This window comes from Sinohyriopsis cumingii, chromosome 1, assembly GCF_028554795.1.
Source record: "Sinohyriopsis cumingii isolate HCF-2022 chromosome 1, ASM2855479v2, whole genome shotgun sequence".
In the NCBI taxonomy this organism is placed as follows: Eukaryota; Metazoa; Mollusca; class Bivalvia; order Unionida; family Unionidae; genus Sinohyriopsis; species Sinohyriopsis cumingii.
In genome coordinates, this window is record NC_142961.1 from 79,212,775 (window position 1) to 79,235,957 (window position 23,183).

At 35.4% G+C, this 23,183-nt stretch overlaps 1 protein-coding gene across 1 annotated transcript in view; it reads right to left on the reverse strand.

The window, feature by feature from the left end:
- The window catches only part of LOC149807187 (DNA-directed RNA polymerase I subunit RPA1-like), a 125,458-nt gene that overhangs the window by 26,773 nt on the left and 75,502 nt on the right, over positions 1–23,183 (reverse strand). The window contains exons 22-28 of the mRNA XM_089963294.1: positions 20,323–20,493; positions 18,452–18,651; positions 10,735–10,861; positions 10,051–10,155; positions 6,792–7,016; positions 4,309–4,364; positions 1,874–2,041 (exon numbers count right to left, since the gene is read on the reverse strand). Coding sequence (XP_089819420.1) covers positions 1,874–2,041; positions 4,309–4,364; positions 6,792–7,016; positions 10,051–10,155; positions 10,735–10,861; positions 18,452–18,651; positions 20,323–20,493 — 1,052 coding nt within the window. The remainder of the gene's footprint in view (positions 1–1,873; positions 2,042–4,308; positions 4,365–6,791; positions 7,017–10,050; positions 10,156–10,734; positions 10,862–18,451; positions 18,652–20,322; positions 20,494–23,183) is intronic.

Here is a 23,183-nt window from a genome sequence, read left to right on the forward strand (position 1 = left end):
AAGGGAAATCTGGATCCGAATCCAGACAAAGTCTGTTTAGTGTGAAAGGAGCTAAAAATGTTTGTTGATTTTATATAACAAGAAATCTTTGCAGTAAAAATTATGAGAAACACAACTCTTCCTTTTTATTTAATTGACAATATACTGGCTAGTATTCCTGCATTATAATTTAACTTATTCCATTGGAATCTGATTCATGTTCACAAGTTGTTGTATTGTTATAAAATGAAGGGAACGCATATTATGTGCAAAAATACCACTTATTTTTATCCCCTCAAAAGAATGTAAAATTTATAAAAATATCTACTGGTTTAGAAGCCAAGCTTTCGTAAATATTACTGGTTTGATGTGCACGAGTTATTGAGGGAGTGGTGTCAACTGGATTGATGTCTGGTTCTGTCACATGTATAAACAACTCACCAAGTTTCATGACCCTATCTTTAATAGAGCTGGATCAAATAAAGCAATGCAGAAACTGAACTCAGTGAAGAATAAAATACAGGTCAAATGACCGTCGCTTGTATTGATGCTGTGTTTCTCACTGAAATGCATCCAAAGCTGCATAATCCTTCAAGTTTTACATGTTTCATGACTACTCTGAATAAAGACTGATAAATTAAATACAGAAAATTATCATACAATGAATTACAAAATATATGTCACAATTACCTATTTCTGATATGATCAGATATTATTCATACTGACACATGCCATCAGTGCTATCAACAATACCTGAGAACTTTATCTAAATACCTAGCAAAACTCTTAACAAAACACATCATCACACTAAGCACTGCATATACTTGCTTATGAGTCCAACTGCGAACTGCATAGACTCAGATCTGCCATTACATAATGTGTGCAAGCAGATTTGCATCTGTGCTGTTTTGTTTGGAGAAAGCAGTAAAACAAACAAGATAGACCTTGACCTGCAAGTGCATTGTGCTATGGCAGATCTGGGTCTTTATTGTTTGCAGTTTGACTCAACTTATAAGAAAGTATATAAGAAAAGTAAAATGACACTACTCTGAAGTTCTGCATAAGTGATGCAATTTAAAATAAAAAAATTTGAGCAGTACCAGATATATGTGCTTATGAATCAAGTTCAACTACAAACTGTAAAATGCCAGACCTGCCAATGCATAATGCAGAGGCAGATCTGGGTCTTTGCAGTTTGTTAGAAGTAATCAATAGAACAAGCCTCGACCATGATCTGCCTGCACATTATGTGCTGGCAGATCAAGGTCTAAAATATAAGCAAGAATGCTTGCACTGGTATAGATAAATACATGATCTGTGATCCTGCATGCAAGACCTAGTTTTCACAAATAACTGTTTCTTTTGATTGGCTGGAAACTATCCTTTCAACCACTAAGCAGTGATATATTAGTTTTTGTAATAGATGAAGGGCTGAAAAGTCAACATCAACATGAGAGGTATGACAAATGTTGCAACAGGATTACTCCAAAGACACATTATCTTTTTTCCTGACCAATGACCATGACCTAAGATCTATGGTCATGACTACAGCATGATACAGTGCAACTACAGACAGACAAAAGAGGGTACCATACAGGCAGGGAGATGGATGCACACCCATTAAATACATTCCTTTAATGATTACTAGTGTAATGATTACTAAATTGTATCATACATGTTAAAGCAAAGTTACACATTCTGACCACCTACATAAGACACCTGGTCAGCAGAAGTGAGGTGCTTAACATTTTAGAAAAGACAGTAGGTAGTACTTAAGCCAATCTGAAAACAGCAAACTTTGAAGTTGTATAATAATAAATGCCATCAGATCTAGGTCATACTTATTACCACTGCGTGTAAATGCAGGCAGGTAAAATGGGTATTGGAAACTTACCTAGCACGATTCAAGACTTTAATTTTTTTCCTGATGAGGCGGGTCAGATGTTTAAAGTACGTGTTTTCCATGAAATTAAGAATCTTTTGTGGTGTCAGGAAGATCATATTCTTGTAGCAGTCATGAGGGAGAAACTTGAATCGTATCTGGAACATTCGCTTTCTATCACTGGAAGAAAAGAAAAAATTAACACTGCACTTCTGACACTTTGAAATAAGATGTTCCAAATTATGTTTGCTCTTGAAAGTAAGCCCGCTTTTTAAGTAAGCTGCCTTGAGGTAGTCTGGTTTTGTAAAATTAATGGTTTCTGTTTAACTCAAAATGTAATCACTACATTGTGACATCAATACAGGGCTTTCCTTATCTGCTGCAAGCTGGGTGATTTACCTGGCTAATTTTATTTTACACCCAGCTACTTTAAAAATACCTGTTTCTCCATTGGGGAGGTCCCCCAAACCCCCACCTACTTTGCAACTCTCCCTTTCACTTAAAATCTAATGGAAGGCCCTGCAATATGACATCATTTGTTACCAAAGTTTAGGACTATGAACTCAGAAAGGGACTAAAAGAGACTAAATGAAAAATGATGTGGTTGTAGCTTCTTTGATTTATTAAATAAAAATAAGAGTACTTATACAATTTAATAATTACAATAACTCATAAAATATTAAAAAGTCAATGAAGGTATATAAGACATTGGGAAAATAGCAATTTACTTCCTGATGAAAACTGGCAGCACAGGTTTCCTGTTGTGGAAAACTTTTTTTTATCTCAAAAACTGTTTCATACTTAAGCAAGAGTCCATCGAAGGGTCTTATGCTCTACTGTCTGAAAACATTTGCCGGTTGTTATGGGTTTAGTACCTTATTTCAGTACATGATAGTCTATACATGGCAGGGTGTTTATTGGCCAAGGAATAACCCAGGAAAACCTTCTGAAGAACCACTGGCCAAGGGGGAGCTACTGGCAAGCTTTCTCACATACCCACATTGAAATGATATGTGAAATTGACCACTCTGCCACCTAGGGCTACCAGGCTGAAAAGAATTTCCAGGTATTTAACATAAGACCATTTCTAACTTTAATTGCAGAGTGCTGAAACTATCTTTGATATCCTTCAGAAACAATTTTTTTCCTTGCAAAATAAGTTTCTTCGAGAATACTTAACCATTCATAATACCTTAGGAGAACTATTACTACTTTGCACATCTAGCCCTCCCTGATAGTACTTTTAACTAAAGGGACCTAAAAGTTGTCTGCTGGCCTATGTGGTGGTTAGGCAGAATGATCTCCCCTTAGGTATATGGCTTGGCGGCAATGCCTAAAAATATCTCAGTTACTACTAAAGCAGAAGGCACACTCACTATGGATGTAATTGCAGGACGGCTGGGAGGATTCTCTAAAGAATCAGATTAATAATTAATATGAAGCCTATTTTCTGATGGATCCAGGAGGTCACGGGTTCGATTCCCCCCCCCCCCCAGCGGGTCATACCAAAAACTTTAAAAAAATGCCACAAACAGCTGCCTTGACAGGTGCTGAGCATTAAGAGGTTAGTGTTAGGACTGGTTGGCCTGGTGTCAGGATAATGTGACTGGGTGGGACATGATGATATATGTCTGCTTCATGATGCCCCAGTGCTAGACATCACTATAAACTGCAATACTGCAGACATCATAGCGATATGACTGAAATTTTTTAAAGTTATGTTAAAAATCCAAATCACACACACATGCTTATTTTCTGATTTATTGGGAAAAAAATGTCTTTTGAACACATCTGAATCTTCTTCCCCCATTTTGAATATGTGGTCATAAGAACTTGTGATATTGCTTTATCAATCATAAAACAACTAAGTACTTAATAAAAACTGAGTATATAATACAATAATCAAAATATTACCTCAAATTTTGAATTCTATTCTGAACTTAACTCTTATCAACTTCTCTTATATTGTCATCACCAATATGCATTTAAAAGAAATATGCAAGAATTCTAAAGAACAGTGTTTCCTTGTTCCCTGTCTGATACAGGAAATTTTTAATTTTCAAAATACATTAACCCTGAGTGGGTGGTGGGTGGGTATGAGAAGGGTGGGATGGTTGCTACTGTTCTGGGTTTAACATCATTTTTCAGCACATGATATGTTATATATGGTGGCCAGTATATCTGGTGGAGGAATAACCCAGGAAAATGCCAGGAACAACCAACAACCCACTGGAAGCTATATACTATCTCACATACTGTATATACTTACTGATAAGTTGAGTCCAACTGCAATCTGCACAGATCCAGATCTGCCATCACATTGTAGGCCGACAGATCTGGGTCTGTGCAGTTTGATAGGAGCAATCAGTAGAACAAACATTATGGTATAGCATATCAGGATCTTTGTTGTTTGCAGTTATAATAAAGACTTACATTAGTATACTTACTGTTTTAAATGACTCTTTATGGAAAGATATTCACAAACTTCCACCTTATTTAATACCTAGGAAACAAAACAAAAAAGGAGAATACATCACTGTAAATTTTCAAAGATCCTTGTGTTAGTAATTTAGTTGTCTATTCTTTTTCATCAATTTTCTTATTTTCAGTCAGGGGTGTGCATTTTACACAAGAACTAAAAAAAGGTCAAAAGGTCAATCTGACAGAATCATGAAGGCAAGATAGTTAACAACATGTGTCACATTCAGTCCTTGTTAAATATTAAATCTAATGCATTGTAATTAAATTGTTTCCTGGTACTAGATTTATTAAAGAAATAAGTAATGCTTTCATACTTTGACAGTCTTGTTCTTTGATTGCCTATGTTAATAAACTTGTTTCCTTTCACATCATTGTGTAGTGTTTTGTTCTGTGCCATGACCGGCAATACATGTACATAATAACAGGTAACTTAATGTTCTAAAGTTCTGCAATTCACTGCACTGAAGTGGAATAAATATGATGATTACTGTACCTGTACAATAACTGTTGAGCATTCCATGACTGTGGATCAAACACATTTTTTCATCATTTGTTCTTGGCTGAATTGAAATATTCAAGCAATATCAGGGGTCTCATCAGAGGCACATTTAGGGGACATATCTTTTGATACTATGGTTAGTGTTATGGTAACACTGATATTTTAAGAAAGAAAATATTCATTTAATGTATAAAACTGGAAAAAAAAAATTTCTTTTTGGAAAAAGACACTTGGTTCTTACTTTTGTTTCTCATCTTAAATCACAGAATCTGATGTGTATTTGTAGCTATACAGTGATTAAGGTTTCATTGACTCAGTTTGGCCTTTTCACAGTAATCAGCACTGGCTAAGTATTAATATGCTAAACATAGTTGCAGTGCAACTTTCCCGGTAAATTTGCAATTTATTTACTTTTCTTTTGGAAAATAAGCTTGGTTCTTTCTTAGAATACAGTAAGCAATTTTTGATTCACAGCATGGTGTTCTTAAATGTGGACAGTGTTTTGTTGACTCAGCATGGTCTTTCATGTTTTCAGTGCTGGCAAAAGCTTTTATAAGCTAAACGGACTGTTAGTCACTTTACTTTGTCTAGGTACCAGTAAATTTTCAATTTATTTACTATTACATGGCTGACTGTTGTTACACTATGAAAATGGAGTGAAATTATCAATATTTTAACATATATTATCTCAAATTTATGTCATACTGTAAAACTATGATTTTTCCTCTCATTCTGAGTCGAAAATCAGGGTGCATGGCTTGATAAAGGGTGCATAATGTTACTGAAGTCAAGTGAAGTGAGGAGCAAATACCTGTTTTTTAATGCGATTGCAGCATTAAAGCCCAGCAGCAAACATCAAATACAGGTACAGTAGAACAAAATACTGTTAAGAACTTTTTATATGATATGTTCAATTTGGGACCAATAGTTTCTGCTGACATATACATATTTATCTCAACAATGATATAAGCATATAAGCATGACAATTGGGGCAGCAACAAAAGACCATCAGCCTGGGACTTTGCACATATGTTGACTTACGTGCCTTGTTAACATGAGTGATGTCGAACTTAGTGAGTCAAAAATAAACTATGAAAACCTTGTATATATCTATCTTAATTCTGAAAGTTATTAACTCATTGAATTCAATCTTTATATAATATTAGCATCTTTTATGGATCTATTTTGTTTTTGCTTGGAGATGTCTTCATTATTAAGTTTCTTCAAACCACTGCCAAAGGAAAAGACCATTATATTGGCACTGAAATGCATTTAACCACCAAAATAAAGCAGAAGAGAGGACAGGACAGTCTAAAAAGAGACAATGGGAAAAGCCCCTAAATTTTCTGTTCCAAAAGTTGCCAAAAATTGTGATACAAAAAAGACTACAATGCTGAATGACACAATTCATACTTGGATACAGGAGATAATGCCAATGGAAAAATCTATATGGATTAGAAACAGAACACCGACACAAAATATACTGAAAAATTATTTATATTCAGCACTCACTTAAACAATTATACATGTTAAACTTTTGCTGAATGATCATGAACTGGAATTATGCAATGATCATGGTCAGGTACGCATAGTACTGTATTATATTATTAACATATTCTTATTTTAAAGTCTGTTGTTGTTGTTGTTGTTGTTGTTGTTGTAGGGTTTAACACCATTTTTCAGCACATGATAGGCTATACATGGCGGCCAGTAATAATGGTGGAGGAAGAACCCGGGAAAACCCCAGAAAGAACCACTGACCCATGAGAAGCTACTGGCAAGCTTTCTCACATACCCACATTGGCTGAATCCAAGACTCGAACCTATGCATACAGAGGTGAAATGGCAGTGATTTGTAATGAAGAGAGCTTTAGACCACTTGGCCACTCAGGACCCCCTTTTAAAGTTTGTAATGTGGTGTTGATTTGTCCAATGAAATGCTGATATTACCTCATGTAGGCGGACTCTTTTGAAAAACCTCTTCAGAAAATTTGCCTTCTCAACAGCTTGCTGTGTGTTGTATACAGGAACATCCATTGCTGGTGTCTTGATATTTTTACTTGCCACCATCAGAATTTCACGGAGACGAGGAATTCCTAGAGTTACATTCATCTCTCCTCGACCAGCGAAATGAAATGTATTTAATGTCATCTGAGTTGATGGTTCTCCAACTGACTGCAACAAAAACAAATTTCATGGAATTCGATTTCTCTCCTGTATCATTATGCTTGTCAGTCTTAGACTATTTTTGACTTTCAAATATGTGAACACACAACCTTAACATTATTCACTGCCACTGCTGGAAAAGTGACTACTATATCTCACCATGTTTATACAATCTAGACTACAAGAGGCACAAATAGCTGACATCTGCCTAATAGCCAATACACAAGAGTGTTGGCCAAGAAATCTGGGTTAGTAGGATGTTTCCTGAAAAAACTGCTTTTACTGTATTTCACGTATTTTTTCATACCCTTTAATTTTTCATACACAATCCAGTTATCAAAATAATAATTATTTAAATGTCTCATAATTTTTCATACATATCAGTTTGTATTTTTCGAAAAAATCCATAAATTATCAGACATGATATTTCTAAGATTTAGGTTTGCAAAAGAGATCATAAAATAGCATATTGTCATTTTGTTTTTACAAAAATTAATAATTAATTGTTGGTGAGAAAATACAACGATTGATGCATAAGCATGGACGCCCACAGAATGAGACAGAAAATATGTTAACTTTGTACGTTTGTACCATTAGGTTGTCAAGTAGCGTGTGTTCCGTAGAACTTGTTTAGGTAAGATCTCTTTATTTTTTGTATATGGTCAGTACCACCAAATGATAATTATTTATTCTGCATATAATTTTTCGTACACAGAAATTAATAAATATTTTTTTGTGTACAAAAAATAACATGAAATAAGGTAATGCATGTTCATATCTAATGGTATATTAGGATTATTTGTCCAGAACTGAAAGGATTCAATGCCAGGATGCTTTCTGTCAAAATTGGTCAAAAATTTTGTAATGCATTTTTTTTAAAGATGCAGTTGTATAAATATTTATGTTTCTAGCATAGTTGGCTATTTATTTTATGATGGATTGGGAACATTTCTAAGAAAAAATTATTCAATTTGTTACAGAGGCAGTCAGAACTAAGAATACATTGGCATCATATGTTCCAACTTAGAAGCCACTTAAGTCAACTTGCTTTTAATTAAATTTGGTCATATTCTCTTAAGCAGTTTTTTAGAAGTCATAAAATGGTTTCCAAAGTAGATAGCAGATTCTGGCATGATTTGTAAAAGAAATTGGATGCCATTTATGCCAAGATGATTTCCATCAAATTTGGTCCAATTTTCTGCTGAGTGTTTGTGAGATGTTAAGGATTTTCTGGTTTTATTAAAATTGTCGCTGTGTTTGATGGTGAATTGGCGTTGTTTGTTCAAAGTTTAAAGATATCTATGCAAAGATGTTTACTGTCAAATTTGGTAGATAACTATTAGGCTGTTTTGGAAATGAACTCAGTAAAAGATTTTTCTGTGTTTAGTAATGGTGGCAATATCTGATGGCAAATCAGCATCATCTGAACAAATGTGAATGCCTGTCATACCTGGATGCTTTCGGTCAAATTTGGTCAAATTCTGTCAAAAGGTTTCTTGAGAAGTTGGATTACATATGGCTGTGAAGTCAGCAGTGGGCAATAAGGACTGAGTATATTGGCCAATACTTTTAATGAAGTGAATGTATCTACACTTGGACAATGATGCCAAAACTTGGCATGAGGGACAACAATGATAATCTGAAGTGTCATTGTTTTCTTTGTCTGGTAAGTCATATCTGACCCCAAACAAAAGTTAATTCTAGATTTGCCCTGTAATTTTGAATCATTTTGGAACCACTAGTCATTTCACAGAAAGTGTCTACCTTTACCATGAAACATTACCATATATACTTGCTTATAAGGCAAGACCAACTACGAACTTTACAAACCCAGATCTGCCATCACATAATGTGCCGGCAGATCTGGATCTGTGCAGTTTGTTAGGACTAATCAGTACGACAAACAACATAGGCCCTGATCTGCAGGCACATTATGCTACAGCAGATATGGATCTTTGTTGCTTGCAGTTTGACTCAACTTATAAGCAAGTTTGTATGGTACATGGACCTGGTTTCACTAAATCTGACAAATCAGGGTATTTTTATTTATATTACTGATCACTCCTAACAATATGCATGGACACAGAGCTGCCAGTGCATTAAGTGACTGCAGATTTAGGTGTGTGCATTCTGCAGTTGAACTTGGCTTGTGAGTACATATGGTATCAGTGTACTGGCTTGTGAGTACATATGGTATCAGTGTACTGGCTTGTGAGTACATATGGTATCAGTGTACTAAGTCTGACATTGTAGAAATCAATGTACTTCAGTTTATCAAGTGAAATTTTGAATTCTTTCTGGAAAAAACTTAACTTTAGTCTGGCCTGTTTTGCAATATAAATTTAACCGAATTCTTGATACCACTGTATTGAAATTCTGTGCATTTCCCAATACCAATTCACTTCATATTTGTTTCCAGATACCACTATGCTATATGATGCTGCAGATATTTCCAAATACTGCATTTCTGTTTTGCTTATTTTCAAGTAACATTGTATTTTTTGCACATGTTTCTAGGTACCTAGGTACTGAAATTCTTCATACTTCAACATGCCACAATCCTTCTGTTTTGTCTGCTTTTTCATAAATATATTATGAGAGGGCAATCTGTGGTAAACAATATGTTACCATGGTTAAATGTGACACATACATTGTACTTCAGCAATTTCATGGTTCTTCATTAAATTCTATGTTAAAGACATTGATTTGTGCTTTACAATTCACTGAAATAGTTCACATATAATCACTCCATGATAAATGATAAAATATGTGCTGTATACTAGAATCATTAATATCTTTCTAGATTAAAACAATAAACTTCTAGAACCAATACAATGATCAACTTAATTCTTGGTTAAAATGAATTCCAATAAATGTAAACTTTATGTGATTAAAATGTTACAATTGTGTATAGTAAAAGTTCGTGAAAGAAACATTAATAATGACTCGTATAAAGTGCGCACAAAAGAAGCATGACAAATTAACTTTGGTGTGATATGAAAGCCAACAGGCCATTTTCACATTGCATCATTCAATTTTATACCTGGGCACACAGAAGTCCTACGGCCTCCCCTGGCTCTGCCAAAGATCTTGTTACTTTCATGCCAATCAGGGCCTGGAATTCTTCCCTGGATACTGCAGATTCAGTCTAAAAATTAAAACAATGTGTTATTACACAATGGAAACTTGCTGATTAGCAAATGGGGAGTGTGCAGTATTAGTCTGGCTCTTTCCTATTTCAGATTTTTGATCATGATGAAAAACTACTAAGAAATTCCATACAATACTCACACCATCTATCAACTAAAATGGTAAAGAAGTTCCACAAGTACCAACAATTACAAAATCTACATTCACAAGCAACACAAATTTCCTATCATACCATAAACTGAGGAGAACCACAATTTTTTAATTGATGTCTTACTGTCTCGATTATGTAAAGTTAATTATCCAAAATATGCACTGTGGTCAAAACCATTACAGATGAAATAGAAACGTTTATAAGCTCTGTCACATTCAATCATGTTTATATCTCTGAAGACACTGCAATTTTTTAAACAAAACAAAATTTAAATATGGAGCGTAGCATGCCGATCGAAAAGTTCTATATAAATCTATCACGGCATAATTTGTTGACAAGAAAGAAAGAAAAGAAGCATCAAAGCAATACCATGTTCAAATTATTATAATCACAGGAATATCTCTGTAAAATTATCTTATGCACTACCTGGAGTAGTTCCTTCTTTGCAAACTCTTGGATGATTGATGACAATTTTTCTGGCACAGCATTTGCAGTGAATGGTTTGTACCGTGATAGTACAGGTTCAGGACAAGGGCCATGATATTTCCACAGTCTGTCAAATGCAAATTAAATTTGAATAAACAGCTGTCACCAAGAAAAGACAAACATACTAAAAGCCAAACTAGGTCCTGATAATACAACATTGGAGTATGACACTAGGGATGAGTATGCTTCTTATCAGCTGACTAAGGAGGGGAGAATGGAGTAATCTCAAACTCTTGATTTCTTTCAACCATAACATAAAATGATACATTTAATAAGAAACATTGAATAAAGTCAGTTCATAACCATGACCGTCTTGTTGTTCTTGTACAAAGCCAAAATACTATCATTGTCTTGAGGTACAGTATGGTATACAATGATTTCATGCAAGGTTAGAGTACACATTAGCACTATACTATAATTTCATTATATTATTACTTCAGTTGATGACTGAAAATTAATAGGATTTACCATATTTGGATTTAGTTGCAATAAAGTTTACTACAGAAGAGAAAATATAACTTGATTGTAATTGTGAAATGTAAAAATCTGCAAGGAAAATACTTGCTTGACTTTACACTTCAACTATAGCATTATACTTATTTGAAGTGAATTGATATAGATGGAAGTAAATTGGCTGTTAAGTCAGTGAGGAAAATACACACAATGACTTAGACAACTAGTAAATTATAAAACAGAACATAAATTATGTTTTTATAGATAGCTTGATTAATCAAGTATTTGTTTAATTGAATTTAGAACGTAAAATTGGTGAGAAAAATGCTCACAATGACACAGACATTCTATTTCCCTAAGATCTTTGTTGGACCTTTAATTTAAGAAAAGGAATTATATATTTGTAATGCAGAGAAACTTCTCTGTATGTCTTTAGCTTCATAAAACTAATTAAATAAAAAATAAAAAATACAAAAATAAAAAATAAATAAATAAATAAATAAATAAATAAATAAATAAATAAATAAAAATACTGATTTGAGAGGACTACAGTCACTTGACCATATAACAAAAATATAAATTAGAAATTACTAGAATGCATATAAATTGGAACAGAGAAAGGAATTAAAAATAAAAAATAAATTCCTTAAATAAATATTGATTTGTATTTAAATAAACTTTTTTAAAAATTTACTGTCCAAAATATTGCCTAAAGTTACATAACTCTAAAACATACTAAAGAAAACAAAATAAAAAAATAAAACTCCCAACAATTGTGATGTACCTAGTTTGACAGCTGCTAGCTGACTGAACCCCCACAAGCAGCCCACAAAGCCTTATATACTCCTGACAAAACCCACAAAACCAACAACCAACAGAGCCCACAATGCCCACCAAACCCCCAGTTCTAACAAAACGCACACCCAACAGAACCCACAAAACCCACAGTTCTAACAAAACCCACAATTTTTGTTGGAATATTCAAACAAGCATGAGCTAGTATTGCATGTGTATATTTAGTCAATTTTCACAATGATTATTTATAGAAATTTCCAGCTTGATATTTTACACATTGCTACATTATGACCGTATTGCCCCAAGAAAGTTTAAAAAAATCAGTTTTATTTTTCGCGGCAAATACTGTGTTATGCTGTTGCTCATAGCAATGGTTTGGAAACTGTGTTATGCACTCTTACAATATTACTAAGGCAGACCGTATGACAGGGCAGTCAACATGTGTATCTACCAAAGAAATAATGAAGAAAAAAACCAAACTTAAATGTGATGATGTATATGAATGAAACATCAGGGGCTATAAACACATTGAGTATGTATTGTAGTCTTAAACAGACAGCTAGAAACAGTCATTAATCAAGTTATCAAGGATACCAGCCGCCAGCATGATACTCCCTAGACTATACCTACTAACTATCAATCAACGAAGTAAACAAAACATCAGAAAATATTAATGTCAACTCGTTTGAGTAATTCACTGGTAATGCACTGATTTAAAAAAAAAAGAGACACCACATTGGGTAGCTTGTATGAATTGTGTTTACCATATACATACAAGCATGCACACCTCACTCCCTAAATGCAGGTTATTACAATACAATTACTGAAGGCAATGAATGCCCCTGCCCTGGACAAAATGTATTGCATAATGCTGTACAAATAATGCAGTCTCTCAACGAAAACAAGGCCAAGCTATACCCCTCTAGAATAATGATGAACAAGAAGAGTGCAAACAGCACAGGCTATGCCCATCTTGTGAACTTTTCCCACCTAATGATGCTCACCTCTGATGAAGGGATTGGACTATTGTATGAAAAAGTGTGGACCTGGTTCAAGTTTCATCCAAATATCTACAGGGTTTAAATAATGACAGCTAAGATAAGGAAAAAAGCTTATGACTTATAGTATCCCTTGCTGTGATCTTGACCTCAAAAGGGCCCAGGAGATGCTGTTAATATACACAAGAAGCTGAAGTTTCATTAAAATGTGTTAATTGGTAATAACATCATACATGGATGGAGATCAAGGACATATTTTCTTCTGTACTCAGGAAAAGGGTACAAGCAATACTGTTACATTTCCCCTTGGTATGACATTCAGCTTGAGGCTGGGTTTGTGGTTTTGGTGTATGGCAGAGCATGTGTGAATGTAACTGATGAAAGTTTCTTGGAAATATTTTGGTTCATTGGTTTGAAAGTCACCCTCTGGACAAGAATACAAGTCACAGAACAACATTATTGCATTGCCATGACCTTAACATTGAAGCAGAGGGTATGGCTATAGTGTGACACTAGGCATGACAATTAATTTGCCAAAGTTTCACTAAAATTCAACAGGATTTCACAAGTAATTATCCAGAAAAGGATACAAGTAATGAATGAATTTTTCCCTTGTCATGACATTCACTTTAAAGCAGTGGTGTGTGGCTATGGTATGTGACACATTGTGTAATTATAATATATATATATATATATATAATTCATTACAATATCTTCTGAGGTACAAGAGTTACACCCCAGACATAAAAGTCATAGAATTACATTTTCTTTTCATATGACCTTGATCACAAGCAGGGGGCATATGTATTGTGCATGGTACACTGTCATGATACAGACTTGGGTAAAGTTTCATTAAATTATCTTCAGTGATTCAAAAGTTATACTCTGGACAATGAGACAAGTGATATAATTACATTTTCTCTTGCCCTGACCTTAACCTTGAGGTAGCGGCCCTTGCTATGACACATGACACAATGTCTAGCCATTGAACAATTGCAAAGTTTCAAGAACTCTTTCCATGAAAGTTAATTTTCAGGCATGTATATGCTAACAGATGGACAATGCCATAACATAATACATCTGATTTAAGACTGGCATATACAATTGCTGAAAATCTAATATGATCTGGACACCATTAATATAAATAAATGTTACTAGCAAATTTATTTTCACTCCACTGGCCCTTGAACATAAATCAAAATATGGATTAAAATATGTACAGACAGGCACAAAATGCTGGAAATGATTTGCTACTTTCTATAGCTGTTGAGTATGTATGTATATATTTATCTATGAGTGTATAGGGCTTACTGGTACATCAGCACAAGCCTGGCTCTATATAGTGCCAAGTAAATCTTGGTATCCATGAAAAGTAAACAAAACAATGCTAGAGTACTGTGAAAGGTACCTACCCCATGTTTAATAGTCCTCTGTGCAGGCACTGGCAAGGAATGGTTGACCCTGGATAATACTGACCAATGTTGCCAATTGGTCTCAATGACCTTGAACCAAACTTACTGTGCAGAAACCATTTTTTTTTATTAGACTTACCATGACATTCATCTTTAGGACTCAAAACTTCTTTCTTTTGCAAAGTTTAAGTCAGTCACAAACTCTGCTGAAGGTACATGGTTAAAGGAGTTTTTTATACATAGCATTTTCCAGGTTTTTGCAACCATGGCCGTGATCTTTCACAAATTGACCCTAAAATCAACTGGCTTCTTCCTTTCTTTAACTGCAAGCCATCCACAAGGTTTAGTCCAGGACTGTGATGTAGAATTAAAGTTACTATGTAGAAACCCTAATTTGTCTTTGAGTCAAACCCTGACCTTTGATCTTGACTCCAAAATCAAATGGCTGCTTCCTGATCACAAGTGCAAACCACCCACAAAGTCTGTTAAAGCTGATAGTTTAAAACAAAATTTAATGTGTAGAAATGAGCAAGGCCACAGTTGTATGGATGTACAGATGCACAAAAAACGAATGCCATAACATTATATTCTAATTAGGCATATGAGAAAAGGTACAATCCTTAAAATACAAAGACAGATTTTTTTATATCAACTACACTCTTTTAAAAAAGTACAAGATATGCTCAAAAATGGAACATGGGACATATTCCTGGGCAAAAAAGTTGTCACCATTAGTCAGTTCTTATGACATGCAAAAAGACACATTGTGTCAATTATACACTATCAAGTACATTCAGCAGCAACCAAAAATCTCACAAACATATGGACAGACAAGAAAATATATTTGTGGCAAGGATTCATAAAATGTATTGGAAATGTCTTTTTCTAGATGTGACTGATCCAGGTCCATTATTAATGTAGAATTCAAGAGGATTTTAGGAACTTACTTAGGGCCAATTACAACTGTTGATACATTAATGGAGCTTTTAAAACTTACCTTGAAACAGTGACACCATCACATAGCACCCCCAACCCCTCCCCAAAAACCAATGTATAAAAAGATTGAAACTATCCAAAATGAGATAGAACTCATAAAGTGTACATGTAGTCCATGAAACACATGCTAAACTCTGTCCAAAATGAACAAGACAAAACTCATCAAGGGTATATCAAGTCTGTGAAACACAATGATCACAACATGCTGAATGGTTTAAGAGCCAAGCCGATTAAAAGTTTTTGTTGTTGTTGTTGTTGTTGTTGTGGGGTTTAATGCCATGTTTTAGCATAAGATAGGCTATACATGGCGGCCAGTATAAATGGTGGAGGAAGAACTCAGGAAAACCCAGGAAAGAACCACCGACCCACGAGAAGCTACTGGCAAGCTTTCTCTCATACCCACATTGGCCAAGCCTGAGACTCGAACCCATGCAGACAGAGGTGAGATGGCAGTGATCTGTAAGAGTGAGCACTTTAGACCACTCGGCCACTCAGGGTCTCGAGGTTTTCTTCAACAGTACAATCTTTACCAAGCCAATTCTTCTGAGTCGGGAAACGTGGTACTTATAGGACCTGCCAAGCCTAACAAAACCTTCCCAGTAAAGCAGTCATTAATTTTCCATCCATAAGACCAAATTTCAGTAAGGTGTAACAAAATATCAAGTATGCTCTTGTCAAAGTGGAAACATGCACTAAAAAAGTTCAGAAGTGTGATCCAAGATTGATGCAGCAAAGGCAAACATTTTCAATTAAAAATGATTAGACCTTAATTACCTCCAGCACAGTTTGAGACCCTATGGGTACTTGACATACTGATTGTCTTTGGTTTGTTTCTTTTTAAATTCGGGTTGGTGAGGGGAAGTATCTTTCCCACTATGACCTCCTAAAATCAACACACTGTTCAATAAATGTAATTGCTGCCTTTCTTGCTTTTTTCCAAGAACCTTAATATTCCTTTTTATAAGTCTGTGATGCTTAAACTTTGAAGAGGCCTTTTGTCCCTTTCACCTTAAATGTTTCATTTGATGGATGCCATTTCTAGAAAATACAAAAAAGCAACAGTCTGTTCATACAGAACTCAGCCTGGGAGTACTTACTATGCATAAATTGCTGGTACAAAATCCAGAGAAAAGAGGGGTCTTGGGCTTTAGGCTAGCATCCTAAACCTGTAAAAATGCTCTAGCTATGGAAAAAGAAACAAAAGAAACATAGCAACAAGAGGAAGGAGTAAAGAAGACCATGAAACTGGTGATATGATAGATAGAGACCAAATCCGCAAGGAAGCCTCTACCAAAATAGCAGATCTGCAAACAGATTTCCTGACATCCAAAACTACCATCTACTTCGGGTGCTGGCAAGTAAGGACATTGTATCAAACTGGGAATCTAGCACAGGTTCTCCAGGAAATACACAAGTTAAGCTTACTATGCATCACAGAAGCCAGATGGATAGGAGCATTGAAAAGAAGAATGACCACAGGAGACACCATATTATGGTCAGGCAAGCTATAATAAACTCGAATATTTAAATTTATTTTGCGATTTATTTTGTATGCTTCAACTCTACACATTTGTAATAACACTTGGTAATAATTTAATAATTTGTTATAACACTTGGTAGTAATTTAATAATTTGCAATAACAATGGTAGTAATAATTTGTAATAGCAGCAGGTAGTAATTTAATCAGAATAGCACATGTGAATAATTCCTTGCTGCTTGCTTATAATCACAGCTGTGTACTCAGAATATTTATGAGTAAATCTAAATAACTGACACAGCCTGTACTAGCAATGATTATGTAAATGACTTGATTTTTATGGTTTAGTTGATTTGTTTATAAATATTCTTACCTTTATTTGATGCCTCCACTCATTATTTGTACCCTTAGAATAAGCTTATTATTTTCAAGAGAACCAATCAATGGTGACAAGACTGGCACCTACTGAGTCTGTTGCCTGTGTATGTGGGGCAATGTGACATTATAATATTGTAATTGTTCATAAATTTACAATACAGATTATGAAAAAACATGAATATCTTAAAATGATATGTTACCATTCTTGTTTGTTGCAAACTGGCAATAAGGGTACCATGAATAGCCCCATCTTTAATTGTGCTCTGGACTGATCCGGTGACCTTGTGGTTAGAACATCTGCCTCAGATATGGGAGGCTGTGGGTTCAAACCCCAGCTGAGTCATACCAAAGACTTATAAAAATGGTACCAACAGCTGCCTCGCTAGGCACTCAGCATTAAGAGGTTAGTGTTAGGACTGGCTGGCCTGGTGTTAGGATAATGTGACTGGATGTGACATCATGCTACATGCCTGTGGCATGATGTCCCAATGCTAGACATCACTATAAACTGCCATACTGCGGTCATTGTAGCAATATGACTGAAAACTTTTTAAAGCTACATTAAAAATCTAAATCACACATACACACACACATAATTGTGCTCTGTGTAGATAACCGAAATGGTCATGCAAAATCCTTTGTTTTTCTTTCAGTTACAGTGACCCAGACCATTGCACTTCTGATCTCAAAATAGAAGACTTCTTCCTTACTATAAGTGTAAGCCATCAGCTAAGTTTGGTCCAGGTCTGTGATGTTAAACTAATATAAACCATTTTTCTTCTTTCAGTCACCGTGACCTCAGCCTCTAACCTTTTGATGCTGACATGGATAGGCTTTTTCCGTGCCATCCACAAAGTTTGGTAAATGTGGATAATGAAAAACCTGAATTATTCTGCAAAAAATATTTTTCTGCTCTTCAGTCAAAGCGACTCTGACCTGCTACCTTTCGCCTCAAAATCTATAAGGTTCTTCCTTACCCAAAGTACGAGACATCTAAGTCCAGTAATCACATATGATGAGAGAACTTGAGTTCTTAAGCAGAAAAAATCCCAGAAACATGATGGATGGATGGATGGACAGACATCATTACATTATACACTCCAACTTATATTTGGCGTAAAGAAATATTATATAATTTCAAACTCACTTTTTCTGTTTCTTATCACTTAAATCTTGCCATGATTGCACTATAAGTTCTGTGACTTTTGATCTCCCACCAGCTCCCATTTCAACTTTATCAGCAAGTTTAAGGAAGTCCTCTTCTTTTGTCTCACAGAAATGAAGAAAACCTGATGTGCGAACTCCACGCTTTCCACTTGCTGGACATTTCTTCTTCCATTTATCAACCTGAATCACATATACATTATTTATGACTGTAAAAGTATATGATGGTAATAATACAGTCGAAAGAGTTCATGATATAAACAAGTCATGACCTACATAAATGTAAACACAAATGTTGCATACTTTGAAAACTATATGGAGCACAAAGGTTATTAATCAGCTTGCACTTTGCTTTGGTAAGAGGTATTAATGTTTAAGTTTTAAACAGTTTTCTTTTACACATAATAATCTTTTGAAGTCCATAAGATGGCACTAAAGTCAGCAAACAATTCTTTTTGAAATGATTTATTGGTCATAGTGTTAAGCTGTTGCCTATGGAAACCACTCTTACTGAGGTCTATCATGTATAAAACATTGCACTACTGTGATGATGATCTTAAAATGTCTAACATGATATACATAGATGAAGTGCCATTAACAATCAACATTCCAATGACAATGAACTGAACAGATGAGCTTAATATAAGGAATAGTGTTACTATTAAGACATGAGAAGCCAAGTTTCACTGTAGTTTTGTCAATGTTCTGTCAATAGTGGAAAGTTACCACCAATGTTGATTTTTAAAGAAAAAGGATGCCAGTGGAGAAATTCCCCAATGGAATAATGACTGAAGTAAATCCTAAAGGATGGATGGACAATAACATCATGTGGAAGTGATTAGATAGATGTTTCGTGCATAGAGCTGGTGGATTTTTTTCTCACTAAAAAGTCTATCCTCATTGTGGATTCTATGCATTTTTCTTACGTGACTTTTCGTTTTTCTGTGTCTCATTAAACTTCTAGCTTCATTTCCCTAATGGTAGCCACACTAATTTGATCCCATCAGTTGAATCTTGCATTCAGACTGGTGCCAACTGGAATAACCTTGATGTATTATAGGCAGATTTAATCAGCATGTAATTAAGACTGTACAGCCATGTGGTTCTTGTAACAATGGATATCATAATTAAAACTAGCCTGTTTATTCATGTGTGTCAATTGATAATGGAATATAGTAATGCCTTTGTGTGGGAGTAAGATCACAATCATCAGGTACTTCAACAATACTGATTACAATTGTCTTAACAAAGCTCTCTCTCTTCAAAGTGAAACTGGAAAAATGTGTTAGCATAGGTGATGCAATTTCACAATTGCTCGTAATCTAGATTAGCATACAATAATACCATTAAAATACATGAAACCTTAAGTTACTATAGTGAAAAATACAGAACCATGGTATCGGTCTATCCTCTTCTTATGCTCTAAATTGACTTACACATGGATGAAGGATGGAAAGTTTAAAAAATTCACAAAATTGACTTATACTCTGCACCAATTTATAGGCCAGCAAATATGGTAGGTTTTGATATTACTTCTTATATCATACCATTACAAAGGTAAAAAAACCTTGTACCACCTCTTGCTTTGCTCAAGTAGGACAAACACAATCAAATCTTTCAGATTATGTTGAATATATACTGCATACTTCTGGTGCAAATTTTAGAACACAAAGACTACCTAATCAGGAACTAAAAGATATAAACATACTGAAATAAAATAACTTCTTGCAGAAAAGATGCATAGCTGGAAGACACAATTTAACTGGATTATAGTAAATGAAACTTTTGTGTTCTGACTATACACATTTATGCCATGCTCTTCCTCCCTTCCTAGTGAGATGTCTGCCAACCCACCTGTTTCTGAAGCTTGTGTATCTTCTTGTTGACACTGTCCTGTTCCACATGATGATTTTGACCCTTGCTGGCCTGCAGGAGGATGTTTCTGTTCTGGAGAAGGAATGGGAACTGCTCTGGGTTCAGGTAGCCTGTCTTACAGACATCCAGACCATCCTCACCATAATAAAACTGCATCAGGATGAACAATGTGAAAAGCAAAAATATACAAGACACCGTATTTCTTCTATGATAACCCAATACTTAATGGGAGGTGAATGCCAAACTTGTACAAATGTTTGCAGATTTTTAAGAACACTTTCTTTGATGAGTTTCCCATATTTGCTAAATATTTACTTGGCAGATCCCCCCACAAGTAACAAACACATGCAAGTCAAGCACAAAAATGAAATATACATGTAGAATTCTAACATTAATTAAAACGCAGAATACTTGTATGACTTTATAAAAGAAATTAATTTATTGCTATTAATGTGAACATATTTAAGATGACAAGTAGCTGTATTTAATAATGCTTGTGTTTCATACAGAAAGTGACATGTAAGACAGGATTGAAGATAAAAGCACAATCAATCTGGAAAAAAATAAACAAATCAGGATTTTCTGAAACATCAATTTTGCCTTTTCTTGTTTAAAAAGAAAATCAAATTTTAGTCACATTTCATCTTTTTGTGGAAATTATACATCTTAAAACGGAAAAACCAAATAGCGGACAAAAGCAAACATTAACAATGGATAATAAATATAGAAAATAAATTAGTGCATTGATCATCCCTGGTATGAACAGTGTTTCCAATTAAACCTGAACACATAAGGGAATGTCATTTTATTTGTAGGTGGCATAATGGAATGGAAACTGGTATGAATATTATTCCAATATAGATCCAACAGAATGAAGATGTATGCACATATTCCCTCCAAGCTCTGGTGAAGGCCAAAGGGATTAGACTGAGGCTGAATGGAAGGACATGGAACTGGTATTCTACCCCTCATTATGAGAAGCAAAGGTATTTGCTGGGTGTTGTACGAATTGGTATACAGAAGTTTGCCTCAGACAAGTCAAGACCATCAAGTAAGTATTCGTAGATTCACAGTGAAACATGCAAGGGTCTTGTCAACTACATCTTGAATTTCAGGGCAGAAAACTTGGTTGGATCTATTACTGGTATTGATTCTCCACTGAATTTTGTGACCAAAAAGACTCTGGAAAATATGCCCTTGAAATGCAGTTTTTGGACCACCCAGTTTATGAGCAGAAGCTCTATCTCCTTCTGCAAAATGTCCACCTTCATGGGATCACTTTGAAATTCCATCATGAAGGAGGATGACAAAAGTGGAAAGGGCCAGATGAACAAGATCCATTGACCCTCCAAAATGACTTGCATCACCCAACTGTTTTCCAGGAAGAGGCAGATCCAAGTGGAGTAGAAAAAGAAAGTCTGGTGATGACAAGTGGGTTGCCAGCATGCAAGTACAGCAAGTTACTGACAGCTGGCAGGAGGCCCAGGGAAGGAGAAATCTTGCTTTCTCCCTTTCGGGCCTGTCTGTTAACATAAAGTTAGGGACATCTGACCACCTATAATTACCCAACCATAAAGTTCTGCTTTGGTCAAGAGCTGCTCCTGATGGGTTTGTGCAGAGATAGGAACTTGCACTGAAAACTGATGGGGCAACTGTTGTGCTGCTTACTTTCTCACCTAAAAAGGAGATGACCAAAAGGGAGGGTGGGCAGGGTAGCAACATCATGTGGATTGAAAGAAAAGGAATGCAGGAGAATGTCTCTTCTAATCAAATCCATGTTAAAGGAGGCCATAAGGGCATTTGCCATCATATGGTGAGCAGCCTATTAACTACCTTGGCGAAGCAGATCATTGAATCCCAGTCACTTCTGACCTTTTCAGCTAGATGAAAAGTCATGCAGAAAGGGGTCAACATGTGAAGTCATGCAGGAAGGGGGTCAACATGATATTCCTGACTAATCTTGATGTAGTGTTCAACGTTTGTCTACCCACTTATAATATTGTGGAGCAGGCATCTTGAAGGTGGAAATATTCTTGTCTGTACTTGGTACAACTGGATTATACATAACAATATGTGATTTGTACTGGGTGAAAAAAGTTCCAGACAACTGTGAGGCCCAAAAAAGGGCTCTAGCATTACTGGGTTATGAATTTTATCTGAGAGCCACCTGGTAATTTCTACAGTTCTTTAAGACTGTGGTATGATTCAGAATAAGTGAATGTCATCACCATCATCTATGTCCAAAGAAGCCTTGACATTAGAGATAAGATCAATTTGTGGTGAAGGGCATTCTGATGGAGGTAAAATCCTATTAACCTCTTCCATAGCTGCCTTGAAAATAAATTATATCCATTCCATAGCTGAACTGGGTGTTCAGGCTTGTCTATCTTCTCCCCATTGTCACTCTTCTGTACACTGAGTGTAGGGGTACAACATTCCATTGGGTAGTGATGATGACATATCAACATCAGTGATCACTTTTCCTGTTGGATATGCAATCAACAGCGACTGCATCACATCAAACATTAAGCACTGTGTGGCTGTGGTTTACTAGTCCAGCATGGCTTGTTTTACTAGGTTGGATTGCTCTATATGCAATATCAATCTGCAGTATAAAGCAGGTATGGTCGGTCTGATTGTGTGGACCTGATGGGTGTTATATGTTGTCGTCAGTACTGTCGAGAGATGTGTTCAGCCAGCTGGTTTGCTGGTTCGAGATGACACAAGTATGGCTGAAAAAACCATACATCGATTGCCTGGACAACTGGACCAGCTGGTAGATGGTCACAATGATGTGTGGTACACAATAAATGACTTGCAGGCTGGTCTGGCTGGCAATG